The sequence below is a fragment of the Paramisgurnus dabryanus genome, chromosome 15, assembly GCF_030506205.2.
Source record: "Paramisgurnus dabryanus chromosome 15, PD_genome_1.1, whole genome shotgun sequence".
NCBI lineage: Eukaryota > Metazoa > Chordata > Actinopteri > Cypriniformes > Cobitidae > Paramisgurnus > Paramisgurnus dabryanus.
This window is the reverse complement of record NC_133351.1, coordinates 6,854,160-6,875,850: the sequence shown is the minus strand read 5'-3', so window position 1 is coordinate 6,875,850 and position 21,691 is coordinate 6,854,160. Positions and strand designations below refer to the sequence as shown.

At 36.8% G+C, this 21,691-nt stretch overlaps 1 protein-coding gene across 1 annotated transcript in view; it reads right to left on the bottom strand.

Annotated features, from left to right (window-relative positions):
• Positions 1-1,448: 1,448 nt before the first annotated feature.
• cwc22 (CWC22 spliceosome associated protein homolog) overlaps positions 1,449-21,691 on the bottom strand; it is a 54,596-nt gene continuing 34,353 nt past the window's right edge. The window contains exons 16-21 of the mRNA XM_065252222.1: positions 9,704-9,781; positions 6,548-6,700; positions 6,205-6,332; positions 6,015-6,116; positions 2,832-3,028; positions 1,449-2,324 (exon numbers count right to left, since the gene is read on the bottom strand). Coding sequence (XP_065108294.1) covers positions 1,747-2,324; positions 2,832-3,028; positions 6,015-6,116; positions 6,205-6,332; positions 6,548-6,700; positions 9,704-9,781 — 1,236 coding nt within the window. The 3' untranslated portion in view covers positions 1,449-1,746. The remainder of the gene's footprint in view (positions 2,325-2,831; positions 3,029-6,014; positions 6,117-6,204; positions 6,333-6,547; positions 6,701-9,703; positions 9,782-21,691) is intronic.

The following is a 21,691-nucleotide window of genomic DNA, read 5'->3' as shown; positions in this document are numbered from 1 at the left end:
TAAATATGACCTGGAAACAGTTTTTGAAAGATTCACTCTTTTGGTGAGCTTTGTTAAACAAACCCGAGATCCTTTTCCTCTGAACAAACTGCTTACACTCAATTGATGACCTTTAATTCACACATGATCGGCTGCGCTACAATCCCAGTGGGCTTGTCCTGCATCCCATTATCTGCTACTACAAAGAAAAAGGCTGTTTCTATATTGGGCTTTACTTAAACGGTCCAGCCTCGGTAACCACTGAAAATACCTTCAAGGTCACAGCAAATGTAAAATCCTATTAAGCAGCTCGGCAGAAAAAAGCAAATCAGGTTCATGCACAATGCAAGCATGCTACTCGAAACATGTGATGAAATGTCACTACATCTCTGATGAGACGTGACAGGAGTTGCACGTTACCCGTGACGTCTTATAGCTCCACAACCGACAGAACAGATGGAAAACCTATGCTATTTTTATCTGACATGGGGCGGCACTTAGAAGTGTGATACTTTAGCCACAATAAAAATGCATGCAGGTCATTGCATTACATAAATATACAGCAAGCGGCAGGTGCAAACAAATGATGACGAAGCTTTACACAAAACTGAGGCATTTTAGCAATTATCTCTAACAAAGTAATTTTATTTATTTTTTTATTATATATGTATTGCATTTTTCATTTTAAGTATGACAAACAAACTTAAGTATGAAAGCATATAAACTCATGAAACTCTATCTACTCTCTTCGAGTACTTTTAATGCATGTACAAAGTCAGCTCCCCTTAATTTCAGCTTGGTGACCTTGCATTTTTTCAGTGCCATTAACTTTTATATTTGTTTCTAATGCATTTAGTGAATTCATCTATTAGTTTAAGTGTTTTGATGCTTAGACCATGAGTCTTCAACAGGGGGTCCAGGGACCCTCGGGGTATGTGGTGGTATTACTGGGTGTAATTAGGCATTAAACAAATATGCACAAAAAGGTTAATAATAAAAAATTAAAACGTTCCCAAAATAAAATCTTTTCAGTTAAATTAAAATGTTATGTAGTATGCCAAAAATATTATTTTAAAATTTTGGCACACTGTAAAAAATGCAACATTTTTATCAAATAAACATATATTTTTTATGCTATTTTAACTAAAAAAATTAAGTTAAACAATTTCAACTTGTTTTTATAAGTTATGTCAACTATTCACAGGTCAAAACGTAAAATAGTATATTGAATTGACTTGCAAAACTAAGTTGTTTTAACTTCATGCTGCATAATTTTTTTATTTATTACAGTGTAATGTAACCATAATAACGTATGTTTTATAAATTAATAATAAATACAGTCCTAATTTGATACATGTTCATCTTACGCATCCATCAAGGGGTCCTTGGGCTGAAAAAGGATGAAGACCTCTAACTTAGAGCAATACACATAAAAAACTAGCTTGAATAAGCAGAGCCAAGCCTTCATATTGATCTTAAATTTCATCTTTAATCATGTTTTTCCCAATTATGTCTGAAACAACAGCAAAAAATACATTGGGCAAAAGGTACAATACAAAATGTCCCCGACAATATAAGCACAGTCCTCTTCAACCGCTAAAATCCTTTTGGGAGCACCTCTCAAAAACCAGAGACTACAAAAGTTCCTGTTCGAAAACTGTATGGCAACATAAAGGCTATGCAGAAGCACACTGGTGAGAGCCACAGTGAACAAGAAAGGTCCACAACACAACTATTACACTTTTTCTTTAACCTTCATTAAGGTGGCTATCTGTGTCTCCTAGGTGATCCATCCCCGCCTCTCTCCGCTTTCCTCCTGGACTCGCTGTATCTTTGAGAATTCCGGTTCTCTTTGTCCGCCCTCTCCAAGCCGTTCCTGTACGAGTCCCTGGACTCGTTCTCCTTGCGGCTCCTCTCCCGTGACTTTGACCTTTCCCTGCTCCTCCTCAGCGGTTCCTTCTCCCGGCTTCTCCTTCTATCTTTGTCCCTTCCCGCCTGGGAACCGCTTTTGTCATTGTCCTTGTTCCTGCGTGAGTCCCGCTGCTTGTCCTCATAATCCTGGGCGTGCCGTTGATACTCCTGGTCCCTGTCTCCTCTTTCACGCTCTGCTTCTCCTCTTTGTCGAGCAGGAGGCGATTCCTCTACGCGGCCCCTGCGGCGGGCATCTCTCTGGTGGCGGGCATCTGATTTACGTGGGTCTTCATCACTCCTCTCTTGCCGTCGGTTCTCGTGCCTCTTGCTGGGTCGCTCCTCCAGAGGAGATCGCTGGTTAGCTGCCTTGCTGGAGCTCTTGTCCTTGTTTTTCTTCTTTTTGCCCGAGACTTTCTTGTGTCTCGAATCAGAATCTGCAGAGGAATAAGACTGTTTAGGCATTTTGAACAAAACAAGTCACTTTGTATAAAAGCATGAATGACAAATCACTGTTGTCTCAATCCTACAGCACCAACTCTGACGTGCTTTTAAAAAAGCAAACAGAAGCGGACTACAAGCTTGCCCATTGCTGGAAAAATGAATGCCATTAAATGTCTGGCCAAGCGTGCATGAAGGACATAAATTTGATGGAAGTGCTGAAAACTAAATGCTATCATCTTTGAAAACCAGTAAACATCAATTAACATCTATTTAACGCAAACGCGAGATGAAAAAGGCCTGACATCACATTTCTTCTAAAAATGTAACTTCATTATCAGCCAACACATTAACACACTTGAATGACTGTGGCTCACAGACTCCTGTCAGAATCTGTCTGTTCTCAAATCTAATTATAAGCACTTTTTAACACAACGCTGAGGCCAATGTATATCTGCATTAAGACGGGGAGGGGTGAGAGCTTTTCCAAGGGTGTCTGATACCTGAAGAGCTGCTGGAGGAAGAGTCCGAGTCATTGGACGAATCAGAGTCGCTGCTGTCGCTGTCAGAAGAAGAGTCTGAAGATGAAGAGTCTGAGGAGGATGAGGAAGAGGATGAAGAGGAATCCGATGACTCCACATCCTGATTCTGAGTCATGATCATCTTAGGAGCGTTCTTTAGATGTTCTCTCAGCTCATCCCTATGAACAACAGAAATTAAATCAGTGATAGTTTAGTCAGCTTTTGAATGCTTATCTTAGACTAGACACTATAGCAAAAAGATGTTCAAATTTAGCAAGGGCTTACGTGTTATGCATTTGACAGGTGCTTTCAACAAGTTATACATTTTATCAGTATGTATTAGGGGTGGGCAAATGGGAAAAATATCATATCATGATTATTTTAGGAAAAAACACAGCAGTGGGTTACCCGTGCATTTTATAACACCTAAGGGGCGTTGTTAAGCAATACGCGAAGCGGAGTGCCTAAAACCCCCTTAGCTGTTATAAAATGCACTGGTAACCCAACTCTTCGAGCGGTTTATTGCATTTATAAAACGGTTACTTCATATGCATAACGTTAGCGGGATTTTATAAAATAAAACACAAATAAGTTGTAATTATATTAGTACAAATATTACTCTTCCGCCAAACAAAGTAGTTCCTCAGAATCAAGTGTGACTGAAACAGAGCGCAGTTCCAACCAACAGAGATGCAGCAAAGACACAATGAAAATATGATTTAAGACTGTGGTGTTTATTTTATAAATCAACATTCATCTAATTTATACATTAACATTTATATTGTGCAACTGTTGAAGTGATGATCAAATATGCTTGGAGGCATGCTGAACTTTTTCCCCGTCAGCGTTTTTTTTTTTTAGTTGCCACCCAGTTTTAGTTTAATGCCTTGCAGAAAAATTATCTTCTTTATATAAACATAAAATATCAAATGAAAGAACAGACCATCCGCTTTCAAACAAAAACAAACAAAAAAAAACGTTTCATCCTACCTTCATTTGTTCTCTTATCACCTCTCAAATTTTTAGCTAAAAGCGGAGATAATTCAATTTTTGTGAAGAACTTATGTAAGCGATCAGATTCAAAGCCATCAAAACTTACACGCTGTGTTTTCAGTGTTGAGTGAATGCGTCAGTGTTTAAGTTGGGTAAGATCGCCACCCAGTGGATAATAGCGGACGTATGAACTTGAGTTATAAACTCCTCAGACGACGTTTTCTCTTTATCGACGAGATGACTCAACAATATTTATTGACAGTTATCCGGATATCGCCATTAATTGTGCCATTGTAGACAAATTAAAAATATGATTAAAGACTGTGGTGTTTATTTTCATAAATCAGTACGCAGCAACAGTGGCACAGTGATACTTATGTAATGTGGTCTGAACCGTGAGGTTACCGGTGTATTTTATCACGGCTTAGAACGCGTTTCAACCAATCAGAATGAAGAACCAGAACTGCCCGTTTTATTAAGACTATTTTGTCATTACTGAGCCTTAATAAAGCAAAGTCCTACAAAATAACAAAATATACACGGCCCTTAACACGCCTTCATGTAGCGCGCGCCTCAGTTTGTCGCATGCTTGCACTTGTCACGTGCTTGATGTAGGCACGGTACAATGATATCTCCGGAAATTTGTATGCAGTATTAAATAAACTAAATAAAACTATAAGCTAAAGTGTCAAGTACTTAGTGTGACCTCCAGAGTTCCCACATTAAGCCGAAATGTAATATTCCCTGACTTTTACTGACTATAAAACTAAATTTTCATAACCTATTTGTATTTCTGAGATGCCGTGAGCCTGATAATGTAGTATACACCATGAGTAGATAATTTTTTGCCTAAATGCGTGAAATTAATAAACAATGCCAATACATGCATGTTTAGATTCTAGTCTCACTTGAAATCAGTGGAGGCTCGGACCAGGAAATGGCATTCCTCAAGTCACAACTTAACAAGCGGATTACATTTTGATAAATGCAAACTAAAATTTAAATTGACAAAAAAATCCCTGATATTCCATTCCTAAAAATATTACATTTCCTGACTTTCAATGGAAAATGTCCGACTCGTGTTCTTGAGAAAGTGCGTTTCCAGCGTATGACAGAGTACAAGACGTAACGGTGTAATGAGGAACGTGTAATAAAAAATCATTTTAGATTTCTCAGGGTTCGCACACCTTAGTTAACTTCAAAATCAACGACCTTTCAAGGACTTTCCAGGTCCAATACCCTGAAATTCAAGGACTAAATGTGGGGACACATTTCAAGTGAGAGCAAGGTTACATTGTGGTACCGTTTTAAGATACATTGTTACAGTTCCCTTTCGAGGGACATCGCGCTGCGTCACTGCGGTGACACTTTGGGGACGCCTCCAGGGGTAAGCGCGTCTGAATGTGTATATCAAATTCAACCAATGGTGAGGCTTTACGACAAAGACAGGGTGACGCGGGAGCCAGGAAGTATATCACAATCTGAAATATTGCCAAAGACGCGTTACAGGGACGCAGGAAGTATGGCAAGGGAGACGCAGCGTCTCGTTCCCTTCTCAGGAAATAACAGTTACATACGTAACCCGAGACATTTTCATGTGTCAAACACAACTATGCAAAAAAACATTTTGGTATGAATCAACATTCACTTAAAGAAGACATAAGCATTTACAGTTTAGCACGCATGTTTAAAAAGTCTAGACATTTTTATGCTATTATCCTACACTACACATGAAATAATATGGATTTTTTCCAGAGAACTTCTTGCATAAAATAGATTCAAGCACTTTCAATGACCTGTATCTATGCGTGTATATCTTTAAAAACTTCCCAGGGCCTTTAATTTTTTCCCCCAGATTCACAAACTTTCAAGGACCCGTGGGAACCCTGATTTCTGACTGGCATTTTGTTCAGCTCTTTGCAATTCTGCATTCACCACTACTTCTCGTACGCTTCAGGACTTTAGTCTTCTCAAGAGAGTTCAAAATATCTTTAGTGCTAAAAGAGATCAACACTAAATACAAAAAAAGACCATTTTTTTTTTACATATTTCCTGTAATTTTTGTATCTTAATAAAACAAGCAAAAAATAAAGATGGATGGTCATTAAAAAGACAAAGCTGGTCGTAGACTTTTACACAATATTGTACATGGAGCCAACAACAGAAACTTACGTAAGTCCTCCAAGGCCAATGGATGTGAAGAAATTAATGGCGAATCTTGTATTCCTGGGGTTGTCGCGTGGGAACAGACCCTCGAAGAAAGGTTGCAAAGTCCTGGAATATAAACATTTAGATGGTACATTGGACTGCCTTTATCTTTAACGTTTTATCAGATGGCATAATAAATAAAAGATGCACTTACATGTCTTTAAGTCTCTCATTTAGTTTAGGTAAACCCATATAAGCACAAAGCTCTTGGAATAAGATCTTCACAAAAATTCGACTGGAAGATGTTGTCGTGTCTTCGCTCATTCGGACACATTCAAGGACCTGGAAAAAAAACATACCATTATACTACAAGGCCAAAGCAATCTCAGTCTAAAGTCATATACATTAACTTCTGAAAGATCAGCATCTGGAAACCAGTAATGTATCTCTAGACAATGAGGTGTTTACTGAAATCTAATTACAGATTGAGGGATGCATTACAGTGACGTCTAAATGCTGATCTAGCAGACGTAAAAGAAGAAATAAGAGTTACGCACACTCCATGGAATGGAATCCGTGTAGAGCAAATGAGCGAACATTCGAGCGACATTGCGCAGTTTGTTGGTTTCCAGACGATGGATGTTTTCGTACTGCTCCTGAAAGATAGCTTCGAAGCTCTCCATGTATTCTTTCTTCAACAAGCAAAACCTCTACAAAAACAGATAAAACACCACTTTTAGACAGAAAAACAGATGGTGAAATTTTGCATTAACATTGCCATTGAATTGTTTACCACTTGAAATATTTATAAATCTACACCGAAAATAATGCTGCAATCACATCATGATGGATTTCCTTGCTTATTAAACAAGTTTTTTTCTGTGACAGTCATTTCTTCATGCTTTAACCCCTGTCCTGTATACGTTAGAGTTGACCCCAGAAATTAAAAGAATGATTACAAAAAATATATAAATTTTTAATGACACATAATATATACATTTTTTGTTTACTTCCCATCTATACGTTAATGCTGTGTTTTGGGAGATATGAAGTACTTTTGTACCTGTTTACCACTAAATTCATCAACTACACCATTAGCTTGCCTGTAAAATGTAAAATTTTGTGAAAAATTCACATAAATTATTATCTAAATTTGATTTAAATTGTTTTAAGATATTGATCTAGATGTTATGTGTTGAATTCGGACATCAGGTGTTTAAAAAAAACATAAAAAATACAGTTTAGGAAATAAATTATTTCAACCAGCAGAGGACCCATTCATTTCACTGGACGTGGCCAACTGCTCAAATCACTAATTTTTGTGAATTTATGTTTATATAAACATTAGAAAGGACACTTTCAAATAGATTTTTTTGTAGTTTTTGATGCATTTTGAAATGTCTGTTTTTACAAAATTTCACAGAAATTTTTAGTTAGTTACATTTATATAGTGCTTTTCCAGTGCTCAAAGCGCTTTACATATGAATGGGGGAATCTCCTCAACCACCACCAATGTGCAGCATCCACCTGGATGATGCGACGGCAGCCATATTGCGCCAGAACGCCCACCACACACCAGCTTATTAGTGGAGAGGAGACCGAATTTGACTGAATGTAAGTGTTTGTGTGTCTCTCTGTGTGTGTGTATGTGCGTTTAAGTTTTACAGTGACTTTGTGTGAGCCTGTGTGTGTATCTGTGCATATGTGCATGCGCGCGTGTGTGTGCACGCACCTGTGTGAGCATAAGGCTATGTTTACATTAATCCGTTTACCTTTTAAAACGCATTACTTTTGCAACGTTTACGCCTTTCATTTACACTACACCACTGTTTTCGACCCTCATAAACGGAGTCGTTCGTAAATGCTGAAGACCCTGTTTTAGTTTGAGAACTCAGACGTTGCGCTGTAGTGAAAATGAACGTAGACGGAGTCTTATGTAAACGAACAGCTGAGGTTAACGTGACAGCGCATCATTTTCAAAGTAAAATGATTTTTATTCTGGTTTGCAACGGAGGTTTTGCTAAAAATAGTAAACATCTACCAACCAGCTATTATAAACGCGATATTAGATTGTTTTAACATGTATCCTTATAGATAATGTCTGTTTTATATTAATGTTTGAGTATTGTTGGGTTTGAATATTGTTGTAATATTGTTTATGTTTTGTTAGCTTATTACGAAAGATAGACTGTAATTTTAAACGCCATATAGGGCGTTTTAAAGGCCAATATGAAGGGAGAATTGTAATGGCTCAGACATTATTTGAGTTTAATTTAAAGTTTTGTTTGCTACTTTAAAATGAATTTCGTTTCATATAATTTGTCTCTTAATTTTAATCAATGTTTTGTTGATAAGTTTTGTGAATATAAATTAATTAAAACAAAAAAAACAACGTCATATTAATATTTAATGCTCGTTTAGCCGATTGCGCTTTTTGCTATTTCTGTGTTGCTAGCGGAGGACGTGCACGGACCTTTTAAATAATGTTTTATATTAACATCATATTAATTTGTAATACTTTTGCCGGCCACGCTTTGTAGTCTGAGAACGCTGAACTGAACAGCAGCAGGTAAAAGGGAAGATAAGTTATTTGGTGTTTTTCTGAAGAATACAGTCAGTTCGTACAAAAAGCTTCAAATGGACTATAAGATCATAAATATGAACTGCGAACAATGAACTATTATAGCAATAAGCATTTCTGTAGGCTTAAGCTATACTTCACCTCTTATTATGTTTGATTGAAGTTTGCATTTGCTGAAATGTATTTTTGAAGCTTCAAGTTCGCTACGGTTTAGTACTGTTCACTTTAATGCTTCCTTTTTAAATCATAAAGACCATTCGGTTTGGTTTATAACATCAACATTAACCTAGAACAATATAAGACTTTCCCAAACACATTTTTATAGGTTGAAAAATAGTGTCTGTTGTAGTTGCCGGCAAAGGATCCAGGGATGAATTTTGTCAATATCGCACACCTCTAGGCTGCATAAATGCACAAAAGTAAGCTATTATTAGAGTAATACGTTATTTTACACTTTTATGGGCATGCCCAGTTATGTGATTGGTTATGTTTTATGCGTTTATGGTTGTGTATAGTGTGGATGAAGATTCTTTTTAAAATGCTAGTATAAACAAGGATCGTTTTCATTTTAAAATGCCGTTTTAAAACGCAAATGCTCTAATGTAAACAGGGCCTAAGAGCCCACCAATTTACTTCCTTGTTTTGCATCTGTGACTGTTTTTACCTTTGTGTGTTTCTGTGTGCGTGATTGAGAATGTCTTTTCTATATTGCATTTGTGCTTAATATCTATAGCTCGAACTACTGATCTACTTGTTTAACTGTGTTGAAGTGATTGGTTAAATGTTTGAGATGTAAAAATCCAAGGACCGTCTTTGGAAGCCTCTAATTTGATGGAGAAAATACTCTGGACATGGTTTGCCTTAACATATTTAAAAACACATATAGACATATAAACAAACATAAAAACTAGGTTTTTACCACAGGGGGACTTTTAAAAAATACCCATTTGAAAAAAGAGGCAAAAAAAAATGATGACGCCAATTGTAAATGCAGTTCTAATCAACAAGGACAGACATAGATCCATGTTTGCATTATCCATTGTGAACAGCTTGTAGTGACTTACACATTAAATTAATATTAAACATTAAATTAACTCCGCTTGAGAGAAGACAAGAATAGAGACAGACTTACCCCAGCCAGGAGGCCGAAGAACTTCTCGTATGTTCTTTGCTGGGCACAACAGTCCAGGATCATGTTACACAGCTCTTTCTGTTGAGGGATAGACACACATATAAGAAATCTCAAACATAAACTAAGCATCTAGAGATGAAGCTCTGAATAGAAAAAATTAGTTTGAGATGATAAACCATTCCCAGTACCGCTTTGTTTTATTTTGCAACTCTAATACTCCATACAAAACACAATCTCAAATTTACTTAATCAGGCTGATGGAGCACTCGAAATACGCCTGAGATGGCATTAAGTCATGATGTGAGCATTTATGAGTCTCTTTTCTAACAGGTGCCTACGGGCAGTAAGGCAGATTTGTCTGTTGTAATGGGAAAGCGTACAGAGTTTGAGACAAAAAGGTTTATCTCATAGCAGTCTGGAAAGAGTCACACGGGTAGAGGAACAAAAACAGTAACCTTAAAGAAAAAAAATCTTAAATAAAAAGTATACATACTGTATCTGGCATTTCTCCATTCATCCATCTATCATTTTATCCACCTGTCCTTATATCCATACATACATATTTGTATCTGTTTGTCTATCCTTTATACAGCTATCTATCATTTTATCCATCTATCCATCCATCCATTTATATGTCCATCCATCTATCCTTTTATCCACCTGTCCTTCTATCCATCCATCCACACTTTTATCCATCTAACTATCCTTTATACTGCTATCTATTAGGGGTGGCACGGTTCACAAAACCCTCGGTTCGGTTCGTATCACGGTTCTATGGTCACGGTTCACGGTTCAGTACGGTTCTTGTTGTTATTTTTTCTTTAAATTTTTAACACTCCAGAAATGTATTATCTTATTAATGTATTAATTATCCATAATTTAGGATACAGTATTAAAAAAAGTTATATCATGTAATCATGCACAAACTGAATTTGACTTTAAACACATTGGACCATCTCTGAGGAAAGCCAGATGAGATTTTGATAGAGCAAGAGGGAAGACATTGATGATTTCAACATGCTTTTCCTTTAATTGGCAAAAAAGAGAATGTGTATTGCCATCTACATAAACTTTATGTGCATTTTTAGCACACAAAGATAACTTGCATTTATTAAAATGCCAACTTCAGTGTAGCTCTTAGATTTATCACCCGGAGGCTGCTTTAATACTGAGAGTTTATGTGGACGAGAGAGAAATATAACCTTTGCACCTGTAATATTAAAATCTCTTTAAGTCTCTTTTGTCCACTTTTGACCACTTCTGATTACGTTGAGGGGCAATTTCTGAAATAAGATCGCGCAACTTTCACACGCTAGCAAAATGAAACTACGCGGAAATCAGCCGCTTTAATTTTATCAATGAAAGGCTAAAAATAGCGCTGAATATGAAAAGACGTAAAACATTGTTGTCAGTACCTCAGATTAGATAAATGGTCGGAGAGAAGGCGATCTCCTGTGGCTGTTGGAGCATATTCAACCCATAGACTGCAGTTCTATCTATTGTTTTATTTCCGCTGTCATCATAACATGAAATAAAAATATGTTTCCACACACCAAACTTATACGACGCTGGCGCATCCTCCAACTGCGGGCAGACTTCCTTTTCTCTCCCACTTGCCATTTCTACACGTAAAATAACCTGCAGTACTTATACTCCAAACCAGTCACCTCTTCTTTCGCGCGAAAGGGAAACACGCTATCTGAGGTCACATACAGGGCATTAGACTACATTGCGCATGCCATGAACCGTTGAACCGTGCGGTACACACGCGCTCCGAACCGAGACAAGCGAACCGAACGGTTCGGATTTTTTTCATGGACCGTGCCACCCCTACTATCTATCCATCTATTATTATTCCATCTGTCCATCATCCATATCTCTTTATATCTGTCCATATATCCATCTATCCTTTTATTCACCTGTCCTTATATCTATCCATCCATCCTTTTATCTGTCTATTTATCCTTTATAAACCTATCCCTCCCAACCCTCCCAACCCTCCCTCCCTCTATCCATATCTGTCCATTCATCTCTCCTTTAATCCATCCATCCATACTTTTATCCATCTATCTATCCTTTATATACTGCTATCTATCTTTTTTCATCTATCATTTTATCCATCCATCCTTCAATTAATATATCGGTCTATACATACATCTATCCCCTTTTATCCATCCATACTTTTATCCATCTATCATTTTATCCACTTGTCCTTCTATCCATCCATCCACACTTTTATCCATCTAACTATCCTTTATACTGCTATCTATCCATCTATTATTATTCCATCTGTCCATCATCCATATCTCTTTTATCTGTCCATATATCCATCTATCCTTTTATTCACCTGTCCTTATATCTATCCATCCATCCTTTTATCTGTCTATTTATCCTTTATACAGCTATCCCTCCCTCCCTCCCTCCCTCCCTCTCTCTCTATATATATATCCATATCTGTCCATTCATCACTCCTTTTATCCATCCATCCATACTTTTATCCATCTATCCTTTTTATCCACCTGTCCTTCTATCCATCCATCCACACTTTTATCCATAACTATCCTTTATACTGCTATCTATCCATCTATTATTATTCCATCTGTCCATCATCCATATCTCTTTATATCTGTCCATCTATCCTTTTATTCACCTGTCCTTATATCTATCCATCCATCCTTTTATCTGTCTATTTATCCTTTATACAGCTATCCATCATTTTATCCCTCCCTCCCTCACTCTCTCTATATATATATATCCATATCTGTCCATTCATCTCTCCTTTTATCCATCCATCCATACTTTTATCCATAACTATCCTTTATACTGCTATCTATCCATCTATTATTATTCCATCTGTCCATCATCCATATCTCTTTATATCTGTCCATCTATCCATCTATCCTTTTATTCACCTGTCCTTATATCTATCCATCCATCCTTTTATCTGTCTATTTATCCTTTATACAGCTATCCCTCCCAACCCTCCCTCCCTCTATCCATATCTGTCAATTCATCTCTCCTTTTATCCATCCATACATACTTTTATCCATCTATCTATCCTTTATATACTGCTATCTATCTTTTTTCATCTATCATTTTATCCATCCATCCTTCAATTAATATATCGGTCTATATATACATCTATCCACTTTTATCCATCCGTCTATCTATCCTTTATACTGCTATCTATCATTTTTTCATCCATCCATCCATCCATCATCCATGTATCTTTATATTTGTCCATACTTCCATCTATTCTTTTATCCACATGTCCTTATATCCATCCATACATACTTGTATCTGTCTGTCTATCCTCTATATGGCTATCTATCATTTTATCCATCTATATGTCCATCCATTTATTCTTTTATCCACCTGTCCTTCTATCCATCCATCCATACTTTAATCTGTCTATCTATTCTTTATACTGCTATCTATCATTAATCCATCCATCATCCATATATCTGTCCATATATCCATCTATCCTTTTATCCACCTGTCCTTATATCTATCTCCACCCATCCATCCTTTAATCTGTCCATCTATCCTTTATACAGCTATCCATCATTTTATCCATCCATCCATACAGTATATATCCATATCTGTCAATCCATCTCTCCTTTTATCCACCTGTCTTTCTATCCATCCATCCATACTTTTATTCGTCTATCTATCATTTATATACTGCTATCTTTTTTCAACTATAATTTTATCCATCCATCAATATATTGTTCCATACATCCATCTATCCTTTTATCCATCCATACTTTTATCCGTCTATCTACCCTTTATATGGCTATCTATCATTTTATTCAACCATCCATTCATATATCGGTCCATATATCTATCTATCCTTTTATCCATCCATCCGTCTATCTATCCTTTATACTGCTATCTATCATTATTCCATCCATCATCTATATATCTTTATATCTGTCCATACATCCATCTATCCTTTTATCCACCTGTCCTTATATCTATCCATCCTTTAATCCGTCTATCTATACTTTATACAGCTATCTATCATTTTACCAATCCATCCATCCATCCATCTGTATAACCATCCATCTATCCTTTTATACATCCATCTATCTATCATTTTATCCATCCATCCATATACACTCACCTAAAGGATTATTAGGAACACCATACTAGGAACTGCCATAATATTATGTGGCATTCTTTAGTAATGTTGGCCCATATTAATAGGATAGCATCTTGCAGTTGATGGACATTTGTGGGATACACATCCAGGGCACGAAGCTCCCGTTCCACCACATCCCAAAGATGCTCTATTGGGTTGAGATCTGGTGACTGTGGGGGCCATTTTAGTACAGTGAACTTAATGTCATGTTCAAGCTTTGTGACATGGTGCATTATCCTGCTGGAAGTAGCCATCAGAGGATGGGTACATGGTGGTCATAAAGGGATGGACATGGTCAGAAACAATGCTCAGGTAGGCTGTGGCATTTAAATGATGCCCAATTGACACTAAGGGGTCTAAAGTGTGCCAAGAAAACATCCCCAACACTATTACACCATTGCATTAATGAGATGTTCCTAATAATCCTATAGATGAGTGTATATTAAATAAAAAGTATACATATTGTATTTGGCTTAGGCTTTTCTGCCGTTACTTTCTATCTTTGATTCGAATTTCTATTTATTAACAGCGATTTGCTTGTGCTCCAGGAAAAGCTCTGATGACACTGACAGTAATACTGTGCACCAGACCAAGCAGGATCTGATAAATTCAAACTCTCATTTGCACTGCCAGATTTACTCAAAAACATCATCCCTCAATCCATCGGCAAGCGTGCAAAGAGAATCAAGGTGGAGAAAAATCCTGCTGAGGTTATGCCAGGTGAATCTCTTTAGGTCAAGGGGCTGAAATCCCCCTGTGACCGTTCCCTCGACCGATGCTTGCAGTGATCCTGCACGCAGACTCACATGAGGGAATTACGTGTTCAAAAACAGCATTTAGGCCTTCCTCCTTTGCACCTGTGGTTCACCTGATCTTCAGAGTCCTGAACAGCACAATCATTTCCAACTAGACAAGCTTTGCTCTTGAATACATCTACAGCTGTAATGAATGGCACTATTTTAGTTACCCCAGATCAGACTATTGATTTCGTAAGCCTTAACTTCACAAAGGAACTCATGGTTATCAGAAAGACAGACAAGCACACAATCAATTTACGAATTTAACTCAGATGATCTGCAGTCTGGCATTAAATTAGATTAAAAGAGGGAAGGTTTAATACATGTTTCAACTTTAGCATTTATCTCCATCCATCCTTTTATTCACCAATCCATCCTTTTATTTATTCATCCATCCATCTATCCATCTATCTTTTCATTCATCCATCTTTTTATCTATCTATCCTTTTTTCGATCGATCTATCCATCCATTTATCTATATGTCTATCCTTTATACAGCTCTTTATCATTTTATCCATATATCCTTTTATCTATCAATCCATCTATCTATCCGTCCATCCATACTTTTATTCGTCCATCTATCCTTTATACTGCTATCTATCATTTTTCCATCCATCCATATATCTGTTCATACATCCCATCTATCCTTTTATCCACTTTTCTTATATCCATCCATCCTTTTATCCGTGTATTTATCCTTTAAACTGTTATCTATAATTTTTCCATCCATCCATCAATATATCTTTTCTTTTATCCACTATCCTTATTTCCATTCATCCGTTATACAGCTATCTATCATTTTCCATTCATCCATCCATATTTCTGTATATACATCCATCTCTCCTTTTATCCACCTGTCCTTATATCCATCTATCCATCCATACTTTTATCCATCGATCTATCATTTTATTAATTTATCCATCTGTGTATCAGTCCATCCATATATACACTCTTATCTAGCCATCATTTTATCCATCCATCCATCCTTTTATTCGTCTATCAATCCTTTATACTGCTATCTATCATTTTTCCAACCATCATCCATATTTCTGTCTATACATCCATCTCTCCTTTTATCCACATGTCCTTCTATTCATCCATTCATAATTTTATTTGCCATCTATCCTTTATACTGCTATCTATCATTTTATTCATCCATATATTTATCTTTATATCTGTCTATCTGTCTATCCATCCATCTATCCTTTTATTCATCCATACATTTATACGTATATCTGTCCATCCATCCATCCATCTATCATTTTATCCATTCATCATCCATATATCGATCCATACATCCATCTATCCTTTTATCCACCTATCTTATAACCATCATTTTATCCATCTATCTATCCTTTATACAGCTATCTATTATTTTTCCATCCATCCATCCATATATCTGTCTATACATCCATCTCTCTATTTATCCACATGTCCTTCTATTCATCCATTCATAATTTTATTTGCTATCTATCCTTTATACTGCTATCTATCATTTTATTCATCCATATATTTATCTTTATATCTGTCTATCCATCCATCTGTATATCTGTCTATCCATCCATCTGTATATCTGTCTATCCATCCATCCATATATACGTATATCTGTCCATCCATCCATCCATCTATCATTTTATCCATTCATTATCCATATGTCGATCCATACATCCATCTATCCTTTTATCGACCTGTGTTTTTATCCATCCATCCTTCCTTTTATCCATCTATCTATCATTTTATTCATTCATCCATCTGCATATCTGTCCATCCATATATACACTTTTATCTATCCATCATTTTATCTATCCATCAGTCTATCTATCCATCCATCCATCCTTTTATCTTTCTATTTATCCTTTATACTGCTATCTATCATTTTTCCATCCATCCATCCATATATCTGTCTATACATCCATCTATCCACCTATCTTATAACCATCCTTTTATCCATCTATCTATCCTTTATACAGCTATCTATAATTTTTCCATTCATCCATCCATCTGTCTATACATCCATCTCTCCTTTTATCCACATGTCCTTCTATTCATCCATTCATAATTTTATTTGCTATCTATCCTTAAGTTTATACTGCTATCTATCATTTTATTCATCCATATATTTATCTTTATATCTGTCTATCCATCCATCCATATATCCTTTTATTCATCCATCCATATATACGTATATCTGTCCATCCATCCATCTATCTATCATTTTATCCATTCATCATCCAAATATCGATCCATACATCCATCTATCTATCCTTTTATCGACCTGTGTTTTTATCCATCCATCCATACTCTTATCCATCTATCTATCATTTTATTCATCCATACATTTATTTGTATATCTGTCTATCCGTCAATCTGTATATCTGTCTATACATCCATCTAGGCTTTTATCCATTCATATATACATATATCTGTCCATCCATCCATCTATCATTTTATCCGCCCGTGTTGTCTTCCATCCATCCATCCGTCCATACATACTTTTTTCTATCTATCCATCCTTTATACGGCTATCTACCTTTCTATCCATCTGTATATCTGTCTATCCATCCGTATATCAGTCTGTCCATCCATCTGTATATCTGTCCATCCATCCATCCATCCTTTTATCCATCTATCCATATATCCGTATATCTGTCCATCCATCTATCTATCCTTTATATGGCTATCTATCCTTTTATCCATCTATTATTTTATCCATCCATCTATCTATACATCCTTTAATCCATCTATTCTTTTATCCGTCTATTCTTTTATCCATCTACCCTTTTATCCACCTATCCTTTTATCCATCTATCCCCAATCAATCCATCTGCAGGCCAAAGAACTGAAAGCCCCTGGCGACCAGCTGTTATCCTTCCTACAGATACAACCTTCCTCTCTCAAAGGAAACACAAGGTTACGTGTTCAAAGCAGCTCTCTTGATTTTTTTTACTACATCTGTGGCTCATTTGAGCTCCAGACACTAAACTTTAACTTTAGTAACTTTAGTTTCTTTGTTATGACTGCCAAAACACCATCAGAAACTGCAGGTGAAGGCTGTGATTTAAACGAACCTGACAGAAGCATTTCCTCCTCAACAAAAATCATTTCTGTAGTTAGAAATGATAGAAAGAGAGCAAAAAAGAGCGTCCGTGTTGTGAAATCTGTAATCGTGCACAGCAAGACTGTTCCCACAGATGACTGTCCATCTGCTCCGGAAAGATTGATGCAAACCGATGACAAAATGACATTAGGCTTCAAGACTGCAGAACATAAAGAACAAGCCGAAACATTTAAAGAGATTTAATCATTTCAAAGATACTTCGACAATGCCAATCGATTTCATTTACTCCACAGGAAAACAGGCGGTGCTGTCAAATCAAACGAACTGGAAGTCAGACTCGCAGTAAGACAATCAATAACCACTTACCTACAGTATATATCACAACACAGTAAGACTTCTATATTAAGAGCAAAAAATGCTACTGCAATAAAAAAAAAAAACCTAGGAGAAAATGAACTCTTATCACTTGTGTTGCTAAAGCCTTAAGTAAAAAGCATAAAGTATGAAGGTACAGTACCATTCAGGACGTGTACGCGATTGACATTGTTTTTACCCGAAGAAGAAAGCAACACAGTAAACAACAATGGAAAACATACAAGCCGATTCTGTTCTTGCTTCAAGAACCCGTGCAAAGCAGTGATTATGAAAACAGTTAAATTATAAAAAAGTAAAAATGTGTGTCCCTATTTTCATAAAAAAATATGTTGAGGGGTCCTGGGATAGATTATACTTATTCGAGTGGGTCGCAAAAATCAAAAGTTGGGAAACCTCTGAAATAAAGGATTTAGAGTAAGAAAGTACAAACAAAGCAGACTCTAAAGAAGAGGACATGTTTTGGAACATCAAAATGCCATTTTAGATCAGTAAGTACCATTTCAGCGGTCACTAGTACCTTATTATTATACGTTTTAAAAGTGTCAAAGTGCGCAAGTGACAATTCTCTGTCAACCAATTAACATTTTGCAATAAATCGAGCTCCACTCTTTAGGTACATATCCTAAAAAGTGGTATGATATGGTTCACTATTTTGGTACCACTGACAAGTAAAATAAGTAAAAAAATGATTAAGTAAAATAAGCCTGTCATGTTAGGATAGATCAAAGTGTGCAGATCTGTCCCTTTAAAAACAAGAACATTTAGTTTTGACATTTAGTTGACATTTAACAATGCCTAGGCAACAACACAGAGCACTCTAGAACTGTGGTTCCAAGTAAAGGGCGATTTATAGTCGTGCGTAGGCTATCCGTAGCCTGTGCATAGATCTGCGTAGCCTGACGCGCACCTCACAAAAAAATTAACAGCGCGTCGGATCTACGCGGACCGCAAGTGCTGTGATTGGTCCACCAGAACCCCTCCCGTCAGGTAAAAAAACAGCGTCATAGGTATTTCCGTTTGTGACGGTGAAAACAAAGATGAGCCAAGTTGAGGAGTGATTTAACTCAAACTGCAACAAAAGTCGCTGTTTATTTAGTTCCATCATTGCTGGTCTTCTCAAATTATACACAACAAGTTGCTATTTCTTCTTCGTTTGTGGGTTAACTTGCCAAGCTTCTTCTTCTCTGACGGTCGCGCTGCTACTGTGGTTACACGCGTGGATACTGCCTACCAGCGGTTTGCGGGTGTGTTTGCACGTCGACGCGGAGGACGACGCAAAAGTATAAATGAAAACCGACGCGGAACCGACGCGGAACCTACGCCGTCGCGGCTACGCCGTAGGACCTACGCACAACTATAACGAGCCCTTAAAGGTCTTCATGGGTCCACTTAAATCTGAAAACCCGAGGTCCAACCCCAGCGGTTCGTGTCTAAAAGTTTCATGTGTGCCTCGGACACGGGTCGTGTATAATAGCGGCATCGGGTCATGGGTAATTTAAAATGAATGTGTTTTTCCTAACGGACCCGGGATGACCCAAAATAACTTGCGTGTACACATAGATGTCCTTTACCAAGCCCTCCTCATCGTATGTCTGGCGGTAGGTTAATTTTCATTGATCAATTTTAAATCCACATCTTCGGTTACCTTGGTGTCATCTTCAGATAACAAATGAAAATACATAGAGCAGTGGATCAAATTGGTTGCAAAGGCATCAGGGTTTCTTTCTGTCTGACTGGTGCGTGCGGGCTGTGGACTGCACACGGTGCCGTTTACATTCATTTCCAGTCTGGTAAAAAAATGCCATTGGTTTGGTATAATTTTCTCGGTTTGTCTCGGGTCGGGTCTTTCTTTAAAAAAAAGATGAATGCACGTCGGGTTTGGGTAAACGAGTGAAACTTTGGACACGAGAAGACCTCTAGTTCCAAGTTCTACATAGACAAACACCAGGTTCTTTAACAATATAAAAATCTATCAAATGCTGCACAAACCCACAAGTAAACCAAATTAAATTTTCTTGTTGCACTTAAATTTAAAGTTGATTTAAAAAATAACTAAAACTAGTTGCTATAAATTATTAAAAAAAAATTAAGTTAAATTACTAAATTAGCTTAAGTTATTTCAACTTTATTTTTAGCATTTAGTCAAGAAAGTTTAAATGAATTGTAAATTTAAGCTGAATAAACCTAAAACTTCAAGTGCAACAAGGATCTTTTTACAGTGAGAAAGCTAGTTACACATAATACATGACACAGTAAATAAGCAAACATAAATCTAGGAATTGTTTATATTCCTCCCCGAATTTTCTTCACATTCGATGACAAACACAGCAGCAACAAAAGTTCTTCGCAATATGAATCATCATTTGATTAATGCTGTGTGACGCGTCTAAATCATCTACACTAGCTGAACACAGTCAAAGCGTCATTTGGCTTGATGCATTCAATCCATACATTCGGTTTCCAAGTGACCGTGGCAGAGGCAGAAATGTGGTTGAATAATGAAGAGCCTTTTCATAAAGTCCCATGATTCATCCTGGACTTATGATGTGTTTATTACTCACAAGACCAATAATCACACCATCAGCTCTGCTGCCAGAACCCAAAACTACTACACGTCAATCGCCATCGTCCTCACCAATTTTCATAGGCACCTCAAAAACGTGACCCATGAAATATTTTACAAACGTTTTATAAAGCAAAAAGCATTGATGTGTTGGCATGGCCTGAACCAAAAAGGCTGGAAATGAGTCAAGATTTTGGGTGATTTCAATTCATCTGCCCTTGACAATTTCATATAAACACAATTTATGATTTCACATGGCAGGCTTCAGTTTTCTGAGCATGAAAAGAAATAAACCTTCAGAGAGAAATAAAAGATTGTTAGAAGCTCTATAAAGGTTGAATAATGGGGAGTCATCTGTGATTCTTGGAGCTTAGTCAGTGGATGACATTCAGTTTTTTTTACATATTGTCAACTTATAACATAACACTTATGTACACAATAGTAGTACACAACAGTACAACTCACATAACTAACAATAAAGTTGTGGAGAACAAGAAAACAGTAATTTAAATTAAATGAAAGACAAAGCTGTATAGGGTTTAAAGCAACATTCCCATCTTTTAATAGTCATCTATCTTAAACGTCAAAGCTAATTACATCCTCCGGTGGGATTTTCCTTCAACAGAAAGCTAATGACAGAAAATGTCACTACAACTTTTTGGCCTGGGACTACAGCTGACCTCACAGTTGTCTTGTTTCCTTCTGCAAGGCTCTCACACATTTCTCTCCAATGAATTTCCATGAAATTCCAGTTAATTGTGATAACTAGCAACAGTTTCTTAAAGTCAATCCAGAAAATCGTTCAGATCAATGCATAAAGCTTTGTTTAGAAATCAGGGTACAAGTCTGCACTTGAACAATTGAGGAGCTCAGATGCAAAAGCCACTCAACGCCACCTCCGTCAAAAATGATATAATGAAATTAAACAAATGCTCTCGGCACAAATGATACATTCATTAAATAATTATGATTCAATTCCACTTAATCCCAGCCTCAGGCCATTCAGAAATACCGGTTTGTTGTAGATAGGGCTGTCACAATTCTGAAATGT